We start from the raw sequence: 21,827 nt of genomic DNA on the forward strand, positions 1-21,827 counted from the left end.
CCACTAACATTCATTCAAGTATAACATGAACAATGTAACATAACATTCCAGACATTCTTATTCAACCAATGGATGAAAGCTTTCTCGCGTCCTGTCGGTCAGTGGTTTATTTTTAAACATACTTTCATAAACAAAATTCAGCGCACGTAAAAATGTCGCGTATGAAGGCACCATTATCTCACCCTAACCCTCGTGGTATCCATTGAGAGAGGGTACACAACAAGCCTAGACAAAAAAAATATTGATTTGAAGAGGATCAAACTTTCGTTCACTGACTTGTGCGAACAAATAACATAACCCCCCCACCACCTAGATCGATTATTTGAAAACAATTTCACACCAATCTTACCACCTGATGTACAAAGAGTTACACAGGAACAATAACGTCTGGGAGATTTCAGCTTTATTTTGTGAGTCTCTAGCCGGCCGGTGCGTGAGAATTGGAAATGCAGGACGGCTGGCAGTGATCTATCATCGTGTTTCAGTTCCTTGGGTAATTGTCCCGAGGGGATGAGAGAGTATGTATTTTCATGGCACAGTCTGAATAACAGGTGAAGCCGTGGTCCTATTTAAGTAATGTGGTCATAACTCACGCGAGCATAGGAACACATTACACCAGGCACAACCAAATACAAAGATCTCTCGTACAGCCTTAACAGACTGTGCTGTTAGCGAGCACCTAGAGAAATTGACACGGGCACACGAGGGGGTAGTGTGACCAGCACCATGTCCGGCCGCCTTTGTTTCCCTCGTGGTGATGTTTACACATTGCACCAGGTACGCATTTGAGGCTGAGTCGACCTAGGGGTGGCCTAGGACCGGTTTTAAGCTATTTTTTAAAATGTATTTTACCAGGTAAGGCCCACTAAACTATGTAGCTATTTGTCGGAAGCGACCTGACCACACATGATAGCTCAACGAAGTGGCTTGTCAAATGGACATTTGTGGCAGCCAAATATTCCGAACGCGTGCTGCTTTTAAATATGGAAGGAAAAACCGGAGAGCCCAGGGAAAAATCCACGCGACCACGGGCAGAGAGAGAGAGGGAGAGAGAACATGCACACTCTAAATATACCGGCATCGCCAGGGTCGGGATCGAACCCACGTCTCCCTGCATAGCAGGCGAGAGAGTGAACGTCTCCTCGCCACCGCGGCACCCCCTTCAAATTACAATTCCCTTCAGCCAAAATCAGGCCTCCTCCCCCCTGGGTCGTGGGGGTTGTTTTGACCCAAGCTTCACGCCGCGTATCGGTACTTGTTTTGTGCAAACTTCGTCTGTGCCCAAGCGAAGGTGGCAGTTCACAGGACGAGGAACAAAAAGATGATGCTGCTGCTGCTGCAAAGGCGACACCGACGGCTGCTCTGCGGCGTCAGTCTTCAGGGGCCAGCTCGAGACGCCGCTCCGGTAGGAGCACGCTTACCACTCCGAGTGTCTGTGACGCGCGCGTTGTTCTTGGAACGCTGAAGGGGGGCGGTCGGGGGTGGGAAGGTCAAGCCCTCTACAGCAGGGCCAACGGCGTTCTGCATTTCACCTTCGAGCGAGCTCATGCGTCGCGCGTTGCGTGCGCGACGGCGAGGTCGTTTGTGTTTGTCGTGGGTTTTTTTTGTTTGCGACGTATTTTTTTTCTTTCCCCAAGCGGGGTTTGTATCGAAATCGGCTCCAGTGCCATTGCTGCTGGCAACGATCAAAGTGGTTTGAAAGTCAAAGTCTGTTGGATGCGTGACGGTTGCCTATCAGAACACTGCTAGTAGCCTACTCGCACTAACTGCACATTTTTATTTTTAGCAATCACGTTGGATTCTGGTTCAGTATTGTCGACATGCCAATGATGGAAAGCAAGTCACGTGAGCTGAGGATCCGTTATGCTACGAGAATGTGAAATAAAGTTCAAAATAATTATTTCGAATATCTGCTGTAATATTGATTCCAACACTCTACGTTACAATAGTTCTCATAACCATCTATTGGTATTTAAATCCTATACTTTATATAGGATATATAAACTAACGGCCACTTCGTTTCCATGGCCACAAGTGATCACTCAACGGCATGGCGTATCATCGTGTGGATATTTATACAGTGAGGGAAATAAGTATTCCATCCCCTGCTGATTTTGTACGTTTGCCCACTGACAAAGAAATGATCAGTCTATAATTTTAATGGTAGGTTTATTTGAACAGTGAGAGACAGAATAACAACCAAAAAATCCAGAAAAACGCATGTCAAAAATGTTATAAATTGATTTGCATTTTAATGAGGGAAATAAGTATTTGAGCCCCTCTCAATCAGAAATATTTCTGGCTCCCAGGTGTCTTTTATACAGATAACGAGCTAAGATTAGGAGCACACCCTTAAAGGGAGTGTTCCTAATCTCAGCTTGTTACCTGTATAAAAGACACCTGTCCACAGAAGCAATCAATCAATCAGATTCCAAACTCTCCACCATGGCCAAGACCAAAGAGCTCTTCAAGGATGTCAGGGACAAGATTGGAGACATACACAAGGCTGGAATGGGCTACAAGACCATTGCCAAGCAGCTTGGTGAGAAGGTGACAACAGTTGGTGCGATTATTCGCAAATGGAAGAAACACAAAAGAACTGTCAGTCTCCCTCGGCATGGGGCTCCATGCAAGATCTCACCTCTTGGAGTTGCAATGATAATGAGAACGGTGATGAATCAGCCCAGAACTACACGGGAGGATCTTGTCAATGATCTCAAGGCAGCTGGGACCATAGTCTCCAAGAAAATAATTGTTAACACACTATGCCGTGAAGGACTGAAATCGTGCAGCACCCGCAAGGTCCCCTTGCTCAAGAAAGCCCATATACATGCCCGTCTGAAGTTTGCCAATGAACATCTGAATGATTCAGAGGACAACTGGGTGAAAGTGTTGTGGTCAGATGAGACCAAAATGGAGCTCTTTGGCATCAACTCAACTCGCCGTGTTTGGAGGAGTAATGCTGCCTATGACCCCAAGAACACCATCCCCACCATCAAACATGGAGGTGGAAACATTATGCTTTGGGGGTGTTTTTCTGCTAAGGGGACAGGACAACTTCACCGCATCAAATGGACGATGGACGGGGCCATGTACCGTCAAATCTTGGGTGAGAACCTCCTTCCCTCAGCCAGGGCATTGAAAATGGGTCGTGGATGGGTATTCCAGCATGACAATGACCCAAAACACACGGCCAATGCAACAAAGGAGTGGCTCAAGAAGAAGCACATTAAGGTCCTGGAGTGGCCTAGCCAGTCTCCAGACCTTAATCCCATAGAATATCTGTGGAGGGAGCTGAAGGTTCGATTTGCCAAACGTCAGCCTCGAAACCTTAATGACTTGGAGAAGATCTGCAAAGAGGAGTGGGACAAAATCCCTCCTGATATGTGTGCAAACCTGGTGGCCAACTACAAGAAACGTCTGACCTCTGTGATTGCCAACAAGGGTTTTGCCACCAAGTACTAAGTCATGTTTTGCAGAGGGGTCAAATACTTATTTCCCTCATTAAAATGCAAATAAATTTATAACATTTTTGACATGCGTTTTTCTGGATTTTGTTGTTGTTATTCTGTCTCTCACTGTTCAAATAAACCTACCATTAAAATTATAGACTGATAATTTATTTGTCAGTGGGCAAACGTACAAAATCAGCAGGGGATCAAATACTTTTTTCCCTCACTGTAGCAGCCAAATACTCTGAGCGCGTGTTTCTAAATGTGGAAGGAAAAACCGGAAGACCCGCAGAAAAAAATCCACACGATCACGGTGAGAGAGAGGCTCGCAAACTCCAAATATACATGCGTCAGGGCCGGGATTGAACCCACGATCTTCCGTATACCAGGCGAGGTAGTTAACATCTCGCCACAGTGTTACACCTGAATGGACCAGCAGTGATCTGCGGACCCCAGTTTGAGAACTGCTGCAGTGCAGCATGCATTGCAGTTTACATGACGCGCGTGTCACACTGCTCTTGTGCAGCGTCCTTAAATAGTCAATTGTCAACAGGTGCTTTATAAATACAAACTGCATTATATACTGTGTTGTTGTTCTGCACTTCCTTGCGATGCGCACAACTGTTCTTCTCTCTGTGAATTGCATCAACCGTGCCGCTAAAGTCTCTGGATTACGAAAGCGCAGTTTAAGAATACTATTTGAAATGATGTCTTTGATGTATCAGTATAGTTGCAAAGCAGTCTTGCCACCAAAAGTCGAAAACTTTCCCACCACCGCAGCACCATCACTTAAGATGTTTCAGATTTTAAAATAAGTTTTTGTATGTCAATTTGATTTTGTTTAAATGTGTGGAACATTGTGCGACGTTTCACGTGATTACTCATAATTATTCAGCAGCAGTGGGCTCCTCTGTTCCCCGAAAGTAAAACGGAATGGCTTCAGTGATAATTTGCCTTTCCCCTTGGATTTGTGAAAGCATCACTTTAAAATAATTTAGGTAATTTCATCGTTTTAGAAATTACCACTCCATTCTTGTTAATCATCTGGTGTCTCTACTCACGTTGCCAGCGATATTTTGTAAATTAACTTTTAATCTAAAGTAATCTATTTAATGACACTTTTTTGTCTGTTTTTCACTCGGTACTATTTGGTAACTATTCATATCCTAAATAAAATATTTTGAAAAATCTCATCGGGCTCTATTGTGTAAAGTGCTGTTTCCGCCTCTTAGTATCCACTCTAGCTCTCGTTGTCTCTATATTTACATGCTATGAAGTAGGGCCATTTCATTTTTTTATTGTAGTTTTTTTAATTGATCAATGTGTTGCAGTTTTTTTATTAATTGTGCTTGTACGCCACTGTCAAGGCGGTATCACTAAATAATTTGTCTTAATATCGATTTGCTTGCCACTCTTGTCAGAATCAGAACATGTATATACTGGAGGAATCCGATTAACTATACAGCTCTTTTTCACAGATGTCCAGTAAGGGCGGGTTAAAACGTTACAACAACAATGACAGGATAGATTACAGCCGGTAGCTGCTGCTAATGAATACATTACTAGCCTTTTGCCCGTCCAAGGACGGGTGTATTGCAGTAAATCTGAAACTTGCAAGCGAAAAGCAGAGCGTGACGTGATATATTCATTGCATCAATTCGTGTGCAATTTGTAAGGCCGCGGTGACACAGACCTATTTCATTTTAAGGTTATGACCCCTTGTTCATCATGACGTCCTTTCTACTTTGATGTCTCAACAGCGTTACGGAGATCACGTGACGTGTGGGTTCTGCCTTTGTAGTGAGGGTTGTGAGTTGACGCCGAGGAGGGGGGAGGAGGCGCCTCGCCCCCCCCCCATGTGGAGTGACGTCGCCCGCTAATTATTATGAATGGGGGGGGGGGGTTTCCATTTGGAGGACGTCAGCTTGTAATGATTATTGAGGGGGGCTGTTCGATGTGGAGTGATGTCACCTGCTCATGATTATTAATGAGGGGGGCTGGTCGATGTTGAGTGACGTCACGAGCGTTAAGGACAGACATTCCTGGGTGATTATAGTAGCTATGAAAGCGCAGGGTGTCAAGGTTTGGTTAATGACATTCGACATAGCCACAAAGCTATTCTCAGAGCCTGCGGCTGTAAAAACAATGCATCATCCGCACCGTGTGGCATTCAGATCATTTATTGGAGGCGGAGGAGGAGATACTACTGTTAGTTGGTCACATTTTGCTAAATTTTTATTGTCATGGCCTCAGGCAAGAGGAACCGCAATTCACTTCTCCAGGAAACGCTGATGGCTTTTTTCGCATGCGAACAAAGGCAGTAAATAATTGTTGAAGTCAGAATCAGAATCGGAGCTCCCTCGAGATGTTTCCTCTCGAGGAATCTTCCCGCGTCCCATAAATGAATGAAAACGAAGGGAAAAATTAACGACAAAGAGGACAACATACATAAACTTCGGCTCAATATTTTGAAAACGCAACGTGATTTGTGGGGTCCTCCTTCCAGAGACCCCTGCGTATATGGAAAGGACGACTCTAAACCTTTGCTCTTGACTAAATATATTTTTGTATGATTACACGTTGAGTGCAATTGGATTATTTGCTTACAAAGACAAAGATCCCCCCCGGTATAGCCTTAACAGACTGTTGGGGGAAGTGCTGTTAGTGAACACCTATGAAGGCCGGCACGGTACACGATGGGGTGGGTGGCCAGCACCGCGCCCGGCCTCGTTTGTCTCCCTAGTAGCGATGTTAACTACACACCACACTAGATACTCATTTGACGCTGAGTCGACCTAGTGGAGGGCCCAGGACCGGTTCAGATAATCGTCACTTGGGGGACCACGTGCGTCACTAAGAATTATTGCCAAGCTTGCCTTCACTTTCGAGTGCCGTGTGCCAAAAATTCCACGGACGATAATAGAACCGAGATGGCTTAAAATGACAAAAGTCACTAGCGGACGGATGTCGTGACGATTATAATTGACAGTTCACGACAAAGCCAGTTGTAACGCGTAGTAAGGCCATGGTCATGGAGCCAACATTTGGGGGGACCAAATCTTCCAGGGGGTCTGGGGTCCCCCCCCCCCATAAAAAAAAATCTAAAATTGAAAACTAATTTCCTGTCTAAAATATTGGAAAAAATTCACTAACACATGGGATGGACTTTTTGTTTAACAATAATGTATAATAGTGTTATTGTATTCACATTGCTGTTTTTCTTTTTTACCTTTTCTTGTTTCATTGTATGTAATAGCAGAGATTAGGGATTAATAAAGTACAACCATAACCACAATAATATAAACAGAAATCTATGCATTGTTATATGAAGACAAGTTCAGATATTGTGGCCAAGGTTTAGCAAATTGTTTTTATTTACATATTTACAAATAAACTTGGGTGGGCAGCACGGCGTTTGCTCTGCTCTCCTCTCCTATCCTCTCATCTCCACTCCAGGCAATGACAAGTGTTTTGACTTGCCATTCTTCAAGCAAAGGATCCAAAGGCCTTTATGCGTTTATCGTTGACACTGATAAAAGACTGCCATATTCCTTCAAGGTCCAGTCTGTCCAGTTTCTCCGGGTGCACGTGACACATGGCCACATGATTCAGCCTTGTTTGACTCATCTAAGCCGTGTCTTAAGCCTCCTCAGGGCACTAAAACTCCTCTCAGCCTCTACAGAGGAGGTAGGGACGACCAACAGAAGCCTTACTAAAGATGCCACGTGACTGAAGAGACCTCTCACTTCTGGCACCGTCTCCCTAATAATGCTAGCAACATCTGAGCTCGTTTTATCTGTGTAATTAGCCCCAAACATGGCCAGCTGCACCTGCAGTAGTCTTGAATTAAATTCAGGAGACTCGTCTACCACCTTGTCCGTGTCTCTGCGTAGCAGAACATGTTCAAGCTGCTGCAGCTTGTGGAATCCAGCTTGATCAAACCTCTCTATGCATTGAGATTTCACTGTGTCCAAGGCGTTGTAGAACTGGCTCTGTACAAAGACTGGCCATCCGGATGGATATGGGCTGCAGCGTGACCGGTGTAACGTTTTGTAGGTTTCCGGATATGAGGCATCTGAATAGGTTGTAGGTCAAACTTTGTTGCCACAGCAGTTGCTTTTTGCGAACATGACATCAAAGTGCTCCTACGTTTGCTTGTCCTGTATGCTTCTTTTGACATGGTTCATAGCCTCCAACATGCCTGAAACAGTCTGTTTTCTTAGCTGCAGGGAGGTGTTCAGGCACTCCAAACCCCCCATCAGGTCTTCAGCCATTACAAGGCCGAGCACAGTGTTCCCTTTTAGAAATGCTCCATGAAGACCATTGGCCTCAGTTGAAGTGTCAGATGAGCTGCATGATGACATTTTTTCACGGGCTGTCAGCACTGACTCATTCTGGCTGAGAACTGAGCGGATGGCAGGGGTGCGAACAGTCCACCTGGTGGGACAGGGAGGTTTCAACGAGGTGAAACCATGCTCTGATTTTGCGATTGCCTGGAAAATCACCTTGAACTTTCCAGATTGATTAAAGGAGCCCCCCAATCCATGCACCAGACCCATTGATCATCTAACTAGTGGAGAGGCTACACAGGCAGCCTGTGTAACTAAGTTCACGCAGTGTGGACCACAGTGACAATACACCCCCGGCAATCGTCCAGAACATATTTGCGGCACCGTCAGAGGTTTGTCCTCGAAGTTGAGACAGAGGACGGCCGAGACGCATCATCACATCGCATGCCATCTCCGCTATATTTTTCCCTGTCGTTGATAACATTTCGAAGAGTCCCAGGAATGATTCCTTTGGTTGTAGATCTGTATCTATAAAGCACAAACATATTGACTCCTGCTCAACTCCTGCTATATCTTGGGTGCCATCAATGATAAGTGCGAACTGGAATGATTGTCACTGTACTCTGACTTCACGTAGGCTTTCTGACAAATATAACGTAATAAAGACACTCACGTTAGTTGAATATGCCCGTGAGCGCCATTGTTGGTCGCTGGGTGAATGTGTGGCTAATTAATTTTCCAAGTAACGATGATAGCTAACGTGAGTGATGGTTGATTGATTAGCAATCGCAAATCGGCCCGTTTTCACCAAAAACGTTTGTTTCCACTCGACAGTGATATAGCATGCGTAACACTCATATTACATTCTAGTTTTCCACTTTTTTTCTTTTATAAATTTGAAAGCAGTGAAATGGAGATACAGTACCGTGTTTGACATTGATTGTACCTACCCACAGCAGTCGAGTAACGGCTTCTGCTGGGGTACGGCAACACCACTTGGACAAACCACACGCAGAACTGCGGTACACCATAATAGTAGAACCGGTAATATTAATAATGGCAATTTGTTAAGTTTGGTGTGTACACGTACTCTATGCATATTCATTTGTAAGAGTCAGTTATAAGCAATCAAGAAAAGGAAGGTCTTGAGTCTGAACTTGAAAAGGAACAGAGCCAAGACCACCTGTTTGCTGTTTTGTCAATGCCTCCGTTTTCATTCTGGATGATTTAATAGTGCACAGCTCCAGTGGCTTTATAATATCGGAAGAAAGAGCGTTCCAGACGGCCGCAGAAGCGCTCTTGGAAGCGCGCGATGCGGTGACCGTCTTTGTTCGATTGGCTAGCAGCCAAACGCCTCATGCCTAATTATAAATGTGGAGGGAATGACCGGAGGACTCGGAGAAAAATCCACGTGGACCACGGGGAGAGAGACATGCAAACTCGAAATGTACAGAAGGTTGTGGGTTCGATCCCGATCTTGATAGCAGGAGTCCCAAAATCCGAGATCAGCGCCCATTTAATGGGCACCACTTTGAAATAACTTCGCGTCATAACTATGGCCGGGGAGGGGGGTGGAGTTGTATTTTATTAAATGATTCGTTGAAAATTATTAATTTAAGTAAATCACCGTGTCAGTGTTCAACTTCAATGAAGTGCACAACTATTAAAAAAGGCAAACACTAAATGGTAATCGTGCTGGAATTATTAGCCCGTAAAGATGCTAATTTCCAATTATCTATAGGCTTTCACAACTAGTCGTCATCCGTATAGAATGTGCAAACTAAAATCACCGGATGGCTAAGATGTTGTTGGATTTAGATGCCTGCGTGAAATTAAGATTGTTACTTTTGAAAAAAATATATATATACAGTAATTGCACGCAGCCAGAAACATTGACTCTCATCGCGTAGCACTTCCACCCATCCAATATTCCCACTGAGCTACTGTCGCTATGAATACTTTCTAGAATTCTCGAGGCGAATGTTTACACACAAAGTGGCGAGTCCAATTACACGGAGGCCATTGGCCGCTAACCGAAGCGTTCAAACTCTTTTCGCACCCTCCGTTGCTGTGGATTAAAGTCAAAGTGACGAAGCTACAAAAAGTGCTTTCAAATCACTCGCTTCCCACGCTGACTGTAGGCGTGAGCCAGTAACTCCAAAAACAGTGGAAATCATGAATACTGACGTAGGGAGAAACAGTGGGAGTTTAACACGTAGTCGGCTGTCGCGACCAATATCATTCCTAATATAAGTTTGTAGGGTTAGATCGCGTAAATATATAACTAAAAAATATACGTAAAAAACATATATATTTAAATGTGTCGTTAAACCCGCCAACACCCGACACAGCTAATTTAGTAAGGTTTGTCGCGTAAACAGAACATGCCAATTCGTTACTAGCACAGCGCACCGGTGTGTTGGAGAGCAAATCCACGACATTTACAACGACGGAAAGGGCCTGGGTAAAGAGTTAACAGAAAGACGGTCAATAGCGAGATGTGAGTTGAGTAACGGGTTCATAATAAGCATGAAATTAATCGGTAAAACTTGTTTGCAGTGTCTTCTCCACACACGATGTTCAACCGCCACACTGCAGCAAACGCTGGGACGCGGTGGCGAGATGTTAACTGCATCGCCTTGTATACAGGGGGTCGTGGGTTCGATCTTGACCTTGACACCTGTATACGTGGAGTTTGCGTGTCTCTCTCTCTCTCTCCGTGGTCGCGTGGATTTTTCTCCAGGTCCTTCGGTTTTCCCCTCCACATTTAGAATCAACGTCACGCGTTTAGAGTATTTGGCTGCTATAAATTTCCAACATGATGAAAAGCCACTTCCTTGAGCCATCATTTGCGGCCATGTCGCTTCTGTGGGCCTAACCTGGTAAAATACAAAACCAGTTTACAGTTTATAAGTTTACTTCTTTCCTAGCACTGCTCCATCCCTTCGCACCTCTCTGTCCAAGTTCTTATATAATAGTTTTTCTCACTCACGCCTTTCAACGATGCTCCAGGTCGCTGGCCCCCGCTGGGCCTGTGCTCGCTCACCAACCGCGACAGACGAGAACGCAACCTCTGCGACCGTATTGGTCTTTGCCAGCAAAAGCAGAGCAACCCGCAGCCTGACCAAAAAAGGGAGTTCGTCCGCTGCCACTGACGTCCCACGGTCAACTTGCGCATCCGCAAACGGCCGAGACCTCCCGATTGGGCGGGACGGGAAAATCGAGCGGCACCCTCGGAGATGCCCTTGCGAATGTTGACATGGAGGAGGGAGTCTCTGCTGCGCGTGACATCAGCCTGGGATGAGCCGCCGGCCACCCAGCGTTTTTGTTTTTGGTGCCAACACGAGCGGACCGATAAACCCGCACCCCCCGCTCGAGCTGAACGGAAACTTTGCCCAATATATCCTTAACGCATGCGGAAAGCATTCCCAGCTGTTCTAGGGCAAGGCCAATGCAGACAGGTTTTGATGCTTGTTGCCATCAATTGTTTTTTTTATAATATAACCCGCCGGTGGACATGCATGCCTTTGGCGATGCACGTCATGGCACAAGCCGCTCTTCTCAAATATGTCCACCCAGCGGCATAGATGGGTGCACCACAGTTAGACGACCAGTGAGTCACTAGTGGTGTGGTGACGGACGCCTGTAGATTTGGAGTTTTGCACGTCTCTCTCTCTCTCTCTCCCCATGGTCGAGTGGGCTTTTCTCCGGGTCCTCCGGTTTTTCCCTCCGCATTTAGAAACGTGGCATTTAGGCTATTTAGCTGCTGTACATTTCCACGTGAGAAGCCACTTCTCGTTGAGCTATCATTTGTGGCCAAGTCGCTTTTGAAAATGAGCTACACAGCTCAATGGGGTTTACCTTGTAAAATAAAAATAGTATGTATATTCTTGGGTTCTTTCGGTAAAGTCAAGTATACGTAGGTATACGTGACTTTACCGAAAGAACCAAAGAGTATGGATTGCTGCAGTCACGAAAGCTTCAAATCAAAATAAATAGTTTAGTTTAACAAATTTCCACGATGTGATAAGGATTATCTTTCCATCAGATGTAAATGTTAACAAGGGCAGGCAGATGGTCATGACCTTATTGAAAGGTCACTGAAACACGGCCCCTACAAGACACTCTCCAGAGACACGAAACAAAACGTGGAACCCCATTAGCATCATCGACCATGCTCAATCCACTGTTGGATGATGGCCTCCTTGAGCTGTCGGCCACCCCTCACGACCCCGTGATGGAATAATCCACTTGGCTGATTTGACAAGAGCCAAATGGGCTAAAGAAAACGGCCTATAGGCTTATGCTTAAGGGGCCGTCCATAAATGACGTCACGCGATTCTTGACGATTTTTGACCCCCCCCCCCTTCGTCACACGACGTTAGATAACAGTCAGACCCCCCCTCAAATATGACGTCACAAAGCTCTGCCCCCTCCCCCCCAAAACAAAAACATGCTTCAAATCGCTTCAAACTATTGTCATTGTAGTGCGCATTTAATGTGCCGCTGCACTCTGATGTTGTAGGAGAAAACATTTATAAAAAAGTATATATTTAATTAAGTAGAACGTGTTGTCTATATTTATTTAAAATTGCGCATTTTGATGTGACGTCACATTTCTCAACCCCCCCCCCCCCCCATCGTCACAAATATCTGACACCCCCCCCCCCAGGTGCGTGACGTCATTTATGGATGGCCCCTTAGCTTTTGTCTAACACATATGTCTGTTTCTCAAGAACAATCCCCACCTCATAAAATAATGGCTACTACGTACGTTTTGGTTTTCTGGTTTGTCATGGCCAGCAGTGATATCTCTTTTGTTTGTATGAGAGAGATAACAATGGGAGTTTTGGTGTGATAGAGATATTATGCGTAATAGACGTTTAAGGGTTAGATTGCGTTAATATAAATAAATATGTCATGTAAACAAAACATGCCAATTCGTTACTAGTTCAGCACACCGGTGTGTTAGAGAGTGAACCCGCAACATGTACATTTGTATTAGAATTGTTACTAGTACTTGAATTTTTCATGTTGTGGGTTTGCTTTCCAACACACCGGTGTGCTGAGCTAGTAACATCGGCATGTTTTGTTTACATTGATAAACCTTGGTGGCATATTTGACGATACATTCGTATTAGAATTGTTACTAGTACTTGAATTTTTAATGTTGTGGGTTTGCTTTCCAACACACCGGTGTGCTGAGCTAGTAACATCGGCATGTTTTGTTTACATTGATAAACCTTGGTGGCATATTTGACGATACATTCGTATTAGAATTGTTACTAGTACTTGAATTTTTAATGTTGTGGGTTTGCTTTCCAACACACCGGTGTGCTGAGCTAGTAACATCGGCATGTTTTGTTTACATTGACAAACCTTGGTGGCATGTTTGACGATACATTTACAATCTAACCCAAAAAAAAACCTGTATTGTGGATTATATTGGTCGCAAAAGCCAACTAATACATGTTAAACAGACATGTTATGATTGCAAAGTAGTTCCTATTATTGCTAAAAATAGGAAGGTTAATACACAATTTGTAGCTCTGGATGAGGATGCACAGGGGATTATGCTTTCCACAACAATAATATCCGTTGGTATAAAACGTGTTCTCCATTCTCAACGAATTAGAATTTGTTTTGGTACGCGGGTTAAGAGACAACCACATTGATTGTAATGACAAGTAATAATTAATAATCTCGATTTAATTAAACGTAATTAATAAAAATGTAAATCGGATTAAATAATTAATTAGTTGTTATTTCTATACATTTTTTATTGAATAAAAATAATTGTAATTAATTGAAATTTATTAATTCGAATTCAAGTGAATTAATTTGAATCAAATTGAATTAAAATTAATAAACTAGATTGAAAACTAATTTCTTTAGAACGACAGTGATGATGGCCAGTTGCTCTATGAGCCATGAATCTCCAAGAGCTTTAATTAGTACACGACACATTTTCGTTCAACTGTCCAAACACCGTGCTTCCTGGAACAAAGGACTTCTTAGGCACCATTTATCATAAGTGTAGCTTCTATTTTCTTTTTTTTAAAGCACTTAAGGCAACGTACACCTTAATCAGGGACAGCTTATTCTAGATTTGAAGCTTTCGTGACTGCAAGGATTCATACTCTGTTTTTTTCGGTAAAGTCACGTAGGGGACAGCTTGGTTACTCCTCTAGCAATGCAAAAAAAAGGGATTGTATCGTACCGACGTGGGCTCTTAGAGTGTCCACGAACGGACAGGAGACTAAGCTGGATCTGCCCTACGAGCAAAAAGAAATGCCTCTGTCCCCATGTGAGCGAAACAAGCAGCAGTGGGCTACACACGTGCTGACGAGGCAATCACCGAGGAGAAATAACTTTCTTCCACCCTCTGTGGTATTTTCTTACAAAGCTTCATTAAAGCTCAGCGGTGTAGCGTGAGTGGCATGGGCGCTGGTCAGAGGAAATTCGACGTCTGTGAAAAAGTGCTCTGTAGCTCATCGGATACCTCCGGTAAAAATAAATATCCTGATTCTGAATAAAACACGTTCCTTCGGAGTGGGCAGGTAGGAAGTTGGTTGGGCAGCGCATTCGTGCGATCCGTGTTGGATACCGTAGTCATGTTGGAGGTTGTAGCTGTTACTATTGCATCTGATGATGATTCTTGATGTATTGCTGATGTTGGTCTTTAAGTTCATGCAGCTGCTGCAGCAGGTCGCGCCTGTTTGATGTAAGCAGAGCATGCTAATTCCGAAACCAAGTTTTCATTCTTCCTCGCGGGCTCTAAATATGATTTGCGTATTTGCGTACGGAGGATATCATACTTTGTTCAAGCTAAAAACAACACTCACCAAATACGGATAAAAAATAGTGCCGAAACTCCAATTATGCGGATGAAATTCCGGATATGCACGACAGACAGACAGACAAATAATCCCTGGTGGGCAGTGTGGAACCTGTTGTTCCTACATGTAAAACAGGTCCCTGCAGGGTGGGCTGGTAGGAACATTGGAATTTTGCGCAATTTTATTTTTACACCCCAACAGCACGAGATTTCACTTCGTTAAAGTATTGAAAGGGGACGGACGGACGGACACATTAATCTATTGCAGGCTGGTACACTCAGTTTACAACTTCGTTCCTACCAGTAAAAATGCGGCCTCCTGAACCACCTTCTTCCCCCGCTCCTCTCCCCCAGGTCCCTGGGCCCTGCTGGCCTGTAGACCCTGATGCAGTTGCACCGCCAAAACACTAGATAGCTGTGGCACAGTCAGTGCTCTAGCTATGAAAGTTTGGCAGGGACAGTGCTGGTGGTTTCAGACAGCCGCTTCTGATGTCCCGAATAATTTGCAAAAAATTTACTTTCTTCCAGTTTGAACTCTTCTGGCTCACGATGGGGGTCGAACGGCGGGGCCACCTGATGATGAGTTTGTGGGCAGGGTTAGGAGGTTGGTAGGCCGGGCCTATGAGCAGTGGGCAGGGCCTACGTCAGAAAGAGCTGTGTGCGGTGCTAGTGGCTAAGTGGGCGTGGTTATTTAAAAGTGGGCGGAACTGACGGATATTGGGGTCAAGGTGTTGAGCTGGAACCAAAAACACAGCCTGCTTACGAGCTGCATTCATAAATCTTACCCTCGCTTCTGAGGTTCGCGGCAGCTAAGGAGCCAGTAGAGTGGCCACATTTTCAATCCGAATCACAACCTTTATTCATACCCGAGGAATCCGATGAGCTTTTTATATCTTTGTCACGGCTGTGACTATTGAGCCACTCAGATTTTCGGTGGCTTAAAGCATATAAATACGCTGGCAAAAGATGTCCCACTCAGGGAGATTTCATTTGGCCCGGGGATTCACTCTGAACGAAGACACGTGCCCACGGCTTTGCATGCAAACACACACACACACATTTATACAGGGTGCTTTAAAAAAAAATGTAAACACTTGTGAGAATTTGCAACAATACCACGTGATATGTGCTGCTGCGTCCGGGCTCTGGAGACCACCTGCAGAAGATTCCAGTCACGTGATGACAACGATGGCGAACACGTGGAGACTCTTTGACTTTTTGAAGCTGTTAAGATTCATTTATTATCATGTTACAGTGTATTATTCGTCCCTTTTACATTATAAACGATAGTTCCATATAAGTGTTAGGGGCCGTCCATAAATGACGTCACGCACCTAGGGGGGGGGGGGGGTCAGACATTTGTGACGATGTGTGACGGGGGGGGTTTAGAAATGTGACGTCACATCAAAATGCGCAACTTTAAATAAATATAGAATTGTTATAACAACACTCCTACAACATCAGAGTGCAGCGCCACATTAAATACGCACTACAATGACAATAGTTTAAAGCGATAGGAAGCATGTTTTATTTTCAAAATGGAAATATGTTTTTTTGGGGGGACGGGGCAGAGCTTTGTGACGTCATATTTGAGGGGGGTCTGTCTTTTTGTGACGCCGTGTGACGAGGGGGGGGGGGGGGGGTAAAAATCGTTCAAAATCGCGTGACGTCATTTATGGACAGCCCCTTAAAACAATTTTAAAGCACCCTGTATATAAATAAGAACACGTAAACATGCGGTCCGTGTGGTTATCCCCGCGACCGTGTTATAACCACACGTGTTATAAACACACGTGTTATAACCACACGTGTTATAAACACACGTGTTATAAGCACGCGTGTTATAAACACGCATGTTATAACCACACGTGTTATAAACACGCGTGTTATAAACACGCATGTTATAACCACACGTGTTATAAACATACGTGTTAAAACCACACGTGTTATAAACACACGTGTTATAACCACACGTGTTATAACCACACGTGTTATACACACACGTGTTATAAACACGCATGTTATAACCACACGTGTTATAAACACACGTGTTATTAACACACGTGTTATAACCACATGCGTTATAAACACACGTGTTATAAATACACGTGTTATAAACACACGTGTTATAAATACACGTGTTATAACCACACGTGTTATAAACACACGTGTTATAAACACACGAGTTATAAATACACGTGTGCTAATCGCTCTGGCGCGCAGCATATGGTTGATATTGTTTGGAGAATAAGTATCGTATTTCATTGGCAAATTTTACCCCATATCTGTACAGATGTGTACATCCTAATTGGGTGATTTCTCCCCATGACCAAATCGCCCTCAATGCCCCGAACATCAGATCTCAATAGCTAAGCATTGCTCGAGCCTGAACGATCCTTGGATTCTATATTTTGCGCGTGACGATAGATTCACGAGCTCGACGCCAATGTCAGAGGTCTGCTGGCCTCGAGAGGGCTTCGTGGAAAAGATTTTGTGCGATTTTGGTGTTCCTCGATGAAAAGTAGCGCAGACTACAGCGGTTTACTCCATGGTCCATAGGTTTGGATTGCATGCCCACAATCGCGCTGTTTCCTGTCTTTAAGGTTCCATTCATGAAGAAAATGTTGCACAATGGCCTGTTGATGTTCTCATGCGGTTGACTGTTCCGTCGGTACCTTCCAGGGGGAATGTCAAAGCCAGGAGGTGCAATTTTTTGGGGAGTTTCGATTGAGGAGTTCATTCTGGACGTCTGCGTTGTTCCACTCCGTTAGTGATTGGATGGGTGACCAACGTACATAACAGGTGTTTAGTGACTGCAGGACAACAGAGTGAACAGTGCAGAAGAATATGTATTATTATACTTCCTATTGCTATCACATCTATGGTCTCTACCTTTACCAAGCCGGACTCACCAGCGCTGGGAAGTATGGTCAAATACACTCTTTAAAAAAAAGACGAGTGGCTTATGTTGGAGGGAAAAACCGGAGGACCCGGAGAAAAATCGACGCGACCACGGGGAGAAAATGAAAGCTTCAAATATACAGCAGGTGCCAGGGTCGGGATCAAACCACCACCTCCTGTATACCAGGCAAGGTAATAAACATCTCGCTCGCATGCCATAGGGAGGCCCTCATCCACCAGTTGATGGACAAAGGTAATATACATGTAAACACCAGCTGTTACAATTACATTGTCAACATGGTAACTGATTCGTGCATTCGTTGATGCATACAAGTTGGTATACAAAAGTGTGTGGCACGTTTCACAGCGATTGGGATTTCTTGCAGCATTCGTCACAACACGTGACAAGTTTTAGAACAGATGGAAGGACGACGGACTAAATATTTGCTGGGCACAAGAAGCCTGGTTAATGCAAAGGCAATAAATGTTGCATGCAAGAGGCATGTGGATCAAAGAGTTAACGTGGCTGTTGTATATCTATATTCATGACGGTCATCACGTAAAATTGAGAATGAGATTCCAAGAAATGTCCCGTCAATGTTACATTTGTATACTTAGCGCACATATAATTTGAAGCTGTGAACGAGCATTAAATAGAAGCTACCCTTACAATAGAATAATGTAAAAAATGTCAAATTTATGAAAACATTTACAATATAATTTAAAACATTCTTAAACAACCTCTACAAGTCAACATTGCATCAGGCGTTGAAAGATAAAAAATCAAGTTCTTGGCTCAATTATGTTGTCCAAAAGTATGAGAACTGGTGGCAGTACGTGCACGAAGCGTCACCACAAGGGGCATTGCCGTGCGGTATTAACGCGCAGGATGCAAAGCACGTCGAAAAGAGGCAGCGTTACTCGTGACCACCAAGGCGGTAAATCGGGTGTCCACTTCAGCTTGAACAGTCCTGACCTGGCCTAAACGTCTCAATAAAGCCACCTGGGGATGTCACCACAGCCCCTGCCCCCCCCCCCCCCCCCCCCCTATCGTCGTACGACTTGAAATGTTTTGTATATTGATGTAAAGTGTTTCCTTTTAACTTCCCACACCGGACTGCTTTATTTTGTTGCCACCCTGAAGGGAGAGGGAGGGTTCTGTGCCCGAGTTGAGTGGCCCCGTGCTGCGTGAGCCACGGGCGGTGGTGATGGTGGTGGTGGTGATGGTGGTGGTGGGCTATCCACGTTGGCCTGGACTCCAGCTCTGCCGAGGCAAGCGAGCCCGTTGGTGGAATAGGGAGACACTTCGAGGTGCAATACCCCCGCGTCGCCAGCAGAATGCGGCACAGCAAAGGGGTGGGCTGATCTCATCTGTTCCTTCTTGTAAGGGATAGAGAAAGGGGAGAGAGCGGGTTGGCAACCCGTGGATTCGTGGCGTTATTTTAGTAAAGTCGACCACCGTCTCGTATTCGCCACACAGCGCATTGCGGCTCTTTGATTGTTATAATATTTTTTTAAACCGAATTTGGGAAAATAAAATGTCTCTTCTTGTTATTTTTGGTTGCCGATCCCCTGGGATGGAGCCGTTGCCCCCCTCTCATGAGTGGGGTTTGCTCCAGTTTCGTACCACATGTACAGGGTGGCCCATAAGTCTGGAATCATAGAGGGGGGGGGGGAAATAACTAATTAATATTTTAGTTTTTGTTTCTGCAGGCCCAATATGTCTCTGAGTATTAAGGAAAAACAAGTCCAGATGATTCTACTCGTAGGAAAATGGAGTCAGAGGGAGGTCGCTGTTGAATTTAACAGACTGCATACAGACCGCGAGCCAAGAACACAGAGTTGTGTTTTTCTTATGATTCCAGACTTATGGGGCACCCTCTATAAACCATTTACTTGGCTGAAAAAAACCATATATGTATTGAGGACTGCAGAGCAATTTTTTGCCCACCAACTCACCACCTGGCAGCCTTCCAGCTTGCGATACGCAATTTGCATGAACGACAATATATAAAATGTATACTATGGCTATTTATTTATTACATATTACACCAGCTGTCTCAAACGCGACTTCTTTAGTTGCGTTTGGCAATGCAGTAAGCATGCTTATTGCCACACACATTGATTAAGAGGACGCATAACTTTGAGTGGTGATTGACAAAGACTCTGTAGAATAAAGTGTGCTCTGTGTCGTTAAGGTTCAGAGGGGCCAATGATTTGCACGTGCATACGAAAGTACTGTAGTTTGTACATTTAGGGCACTCGATGTTTCTGACCCAAACTTGGTTTTCCCCGTGATCCTGAGGAATGTAATCTAGCGGTCTGGATAATTGTCGGAGGACTTCCTTGCCCCTGAACGCTGAAGAGTTGAATTCTCAGTTCCATGTTTTGAGACTCGTAGGTTTATTTACATTTGAATATTTGTGTTTTTTGTTACAACCAACATTAGCATCTTACTTGCGTGTTTTTTTTCCTTTGACTGCTTCATAAATGTCATCTTCAAATGGGTTTAATATTTTGTGTAGCATGTCAACAAAGTAGTGCTACCGTAATGACTTTATACATACCATTCGTGTCAAGGCAGGTAATTAATGTCACGTGAATACAAGCATATAAATGGTTATCACGACAACACAATTATATTCAGTTCCCACGCTACGCATTCGCAACATCTGACTTTTAAATTGTGAAACGATGTAAAAAAATATCTAAAAGCTGTCAGATAATTGCTCATTTCTTGAATCTCCCCGACAGATGTAGAATGCCACAACACCGGATTGGACAAACATAAAGCGCAGCAATAATTACGGCTCAACCTAACCTTTGGCAGAGGTTAACTTCCTGTAAACTTCCGTACAGTCTGTGTGCACTGACATGTTAGATTCGGTTCGTCTATAGAACGAGTTGCACACGTGTTCTTACAGAAGAATAGCAGCTCATTCGGAATATATTTAAAACAGAAAATGTTGATCTTAATCGCTAAATCTGGTTTTGAGAATTGAGTTAATCAAACGTACCGGTGAGTGAGCTGTAACAATAATTAGATTTTTTTTTATTTAAAGCTTTCGTGACTGCAGGGATTCATATTCTTGGTTCTTTCGGTAAAGTCACGTAGAAAGGAAACAATAAAATAATAAAAATATAAAACAATAAAATTCTCACGACTTTTCGACTGCAACACAAGCAATCATCATCAGGTGTGAAAACCACAGCAAGAAAATTTGAAAAAAGTGGCGTTTTTTTAACGTTGGTTCATCAAGGACTAAACACTGAGGTACCCCCCCTGGTGAGACACTGCTTAACCAATACATACTTCACTTGGAATGGAACTTTCTACAAACAAACTGAGGGCACCCCAATGGGCTCCCCCCTATCTCCGGTTGTAGCCAACATTTTCATGGAGAAATTTGAGACTGACGCCATCCAGACTGCCACTCTGCACCCAACCTTATGGAAGAGGTACGTGGATGACACTTTTGTCATCTGGCCACATGGCCGGCCTGCTCTAGACCAATTCCTCGACCACATCAATTCCATACACCCAGCCATCAGATTTACCATGGAAGTCGAAAAAGATAGCAAGCTACCTTTTTTGGATGTCCTAATAAAAAAGAGACTTGATGGTTCAATGAGCCACTCTGTCTACAGGAAAGCTACCCATACGGATGCTTACCTGAAACCGGATTCCCACCACCATCCATCCCAGAAGAATTCCCTCATCAAGACTCTGCACCATAGAGCCCAATGCATATCCGACCAGGAACACATAGCCAGTTAACTCAAGCACGTACACCAAGCTCTTAAGGCTAATGGTTACTCTGACTACACAATCCGCAAAGCTATCACTCCAACCATGAAGAAGGACCCTCTTGAGGAGTCATTCAAAACCATCACTTTACCCTACATTGCGGGGATCACAAAAAAATCTCCAAAATCTTAAATGAACACAAGATCCAGGTCCGATTCAACACATTACATAAAATCCGTGATCTGGTTCCGTCTGTAAAAGATGTTATTCCAGACATACAGTACCCTGGCGTCTACAAACTAAGTTGCCTCTGTGGTAGTAGTTACATTGGAGAAACCAAACGACATGTCTCGGACCTCGCATCCGTGAACACAAAGCAGACATAAAACACGGTAGGACCAACACCTCGGCCGTGGCAGATTACTGTTATAATTCAGTAGGCTCACATGACATTGACTTCTCCAAGACAGAGGTTCTCTGCAAACCATCTGGCTATCATGAGAGATTCGTTCATGAGGCTATCCACATATGCAAACACAGACAATTTCAACCGAGAAGATGTATTTTGGCTTAGCAATCATTGGGAGGATTTGATAAAC

At 44.2% G+C, this 21,827-nt stretch overlaps 1 protein-coding gene across 1 annotated transcript in view; it reads left to right on the forward strand.

Annotated features, from left to right (window-relative positions):
* The first annotated feature begins 409 nt into the window (after positions 1 to 409).
* The window catches only part of LOC116949375 (isotocin receptor), a 73,938-nt gene continuing 52,520 nt past the window's right edge, over positions 410 to 21,827 (forward strand). The window contains exon 1 of the mRNA XM_032966625.2: positions 410 to 1,405. Coding sequence (XP_032822516.1) covers positions 1,322 to 1,405 — 84 coding nt within the window. The 5' untranslated portion in view covers positions 410 to 1,321. The remainder of the gene's footprint in view (positions 1,406 to 21,827) is intronic.

The sequence above is a fragment of the Petromyzon marinus genome, chromosome 36 (assembly GCF_048934315.1).
Source record: "Petromyzon marinus isolate PM22_M1 ecotype Great Lakes invasive population chromosome 36, UKy_Petmar_22M1.pri1.0, whole genome shotgun sequence".
Taxonomy (NCBI): Eukaryota; Metazoa; Chordata; class Hyperoartia; order Petromyzontiformes; family Petromyzontidae; genus Petromyzon; species Petromyzon marinus.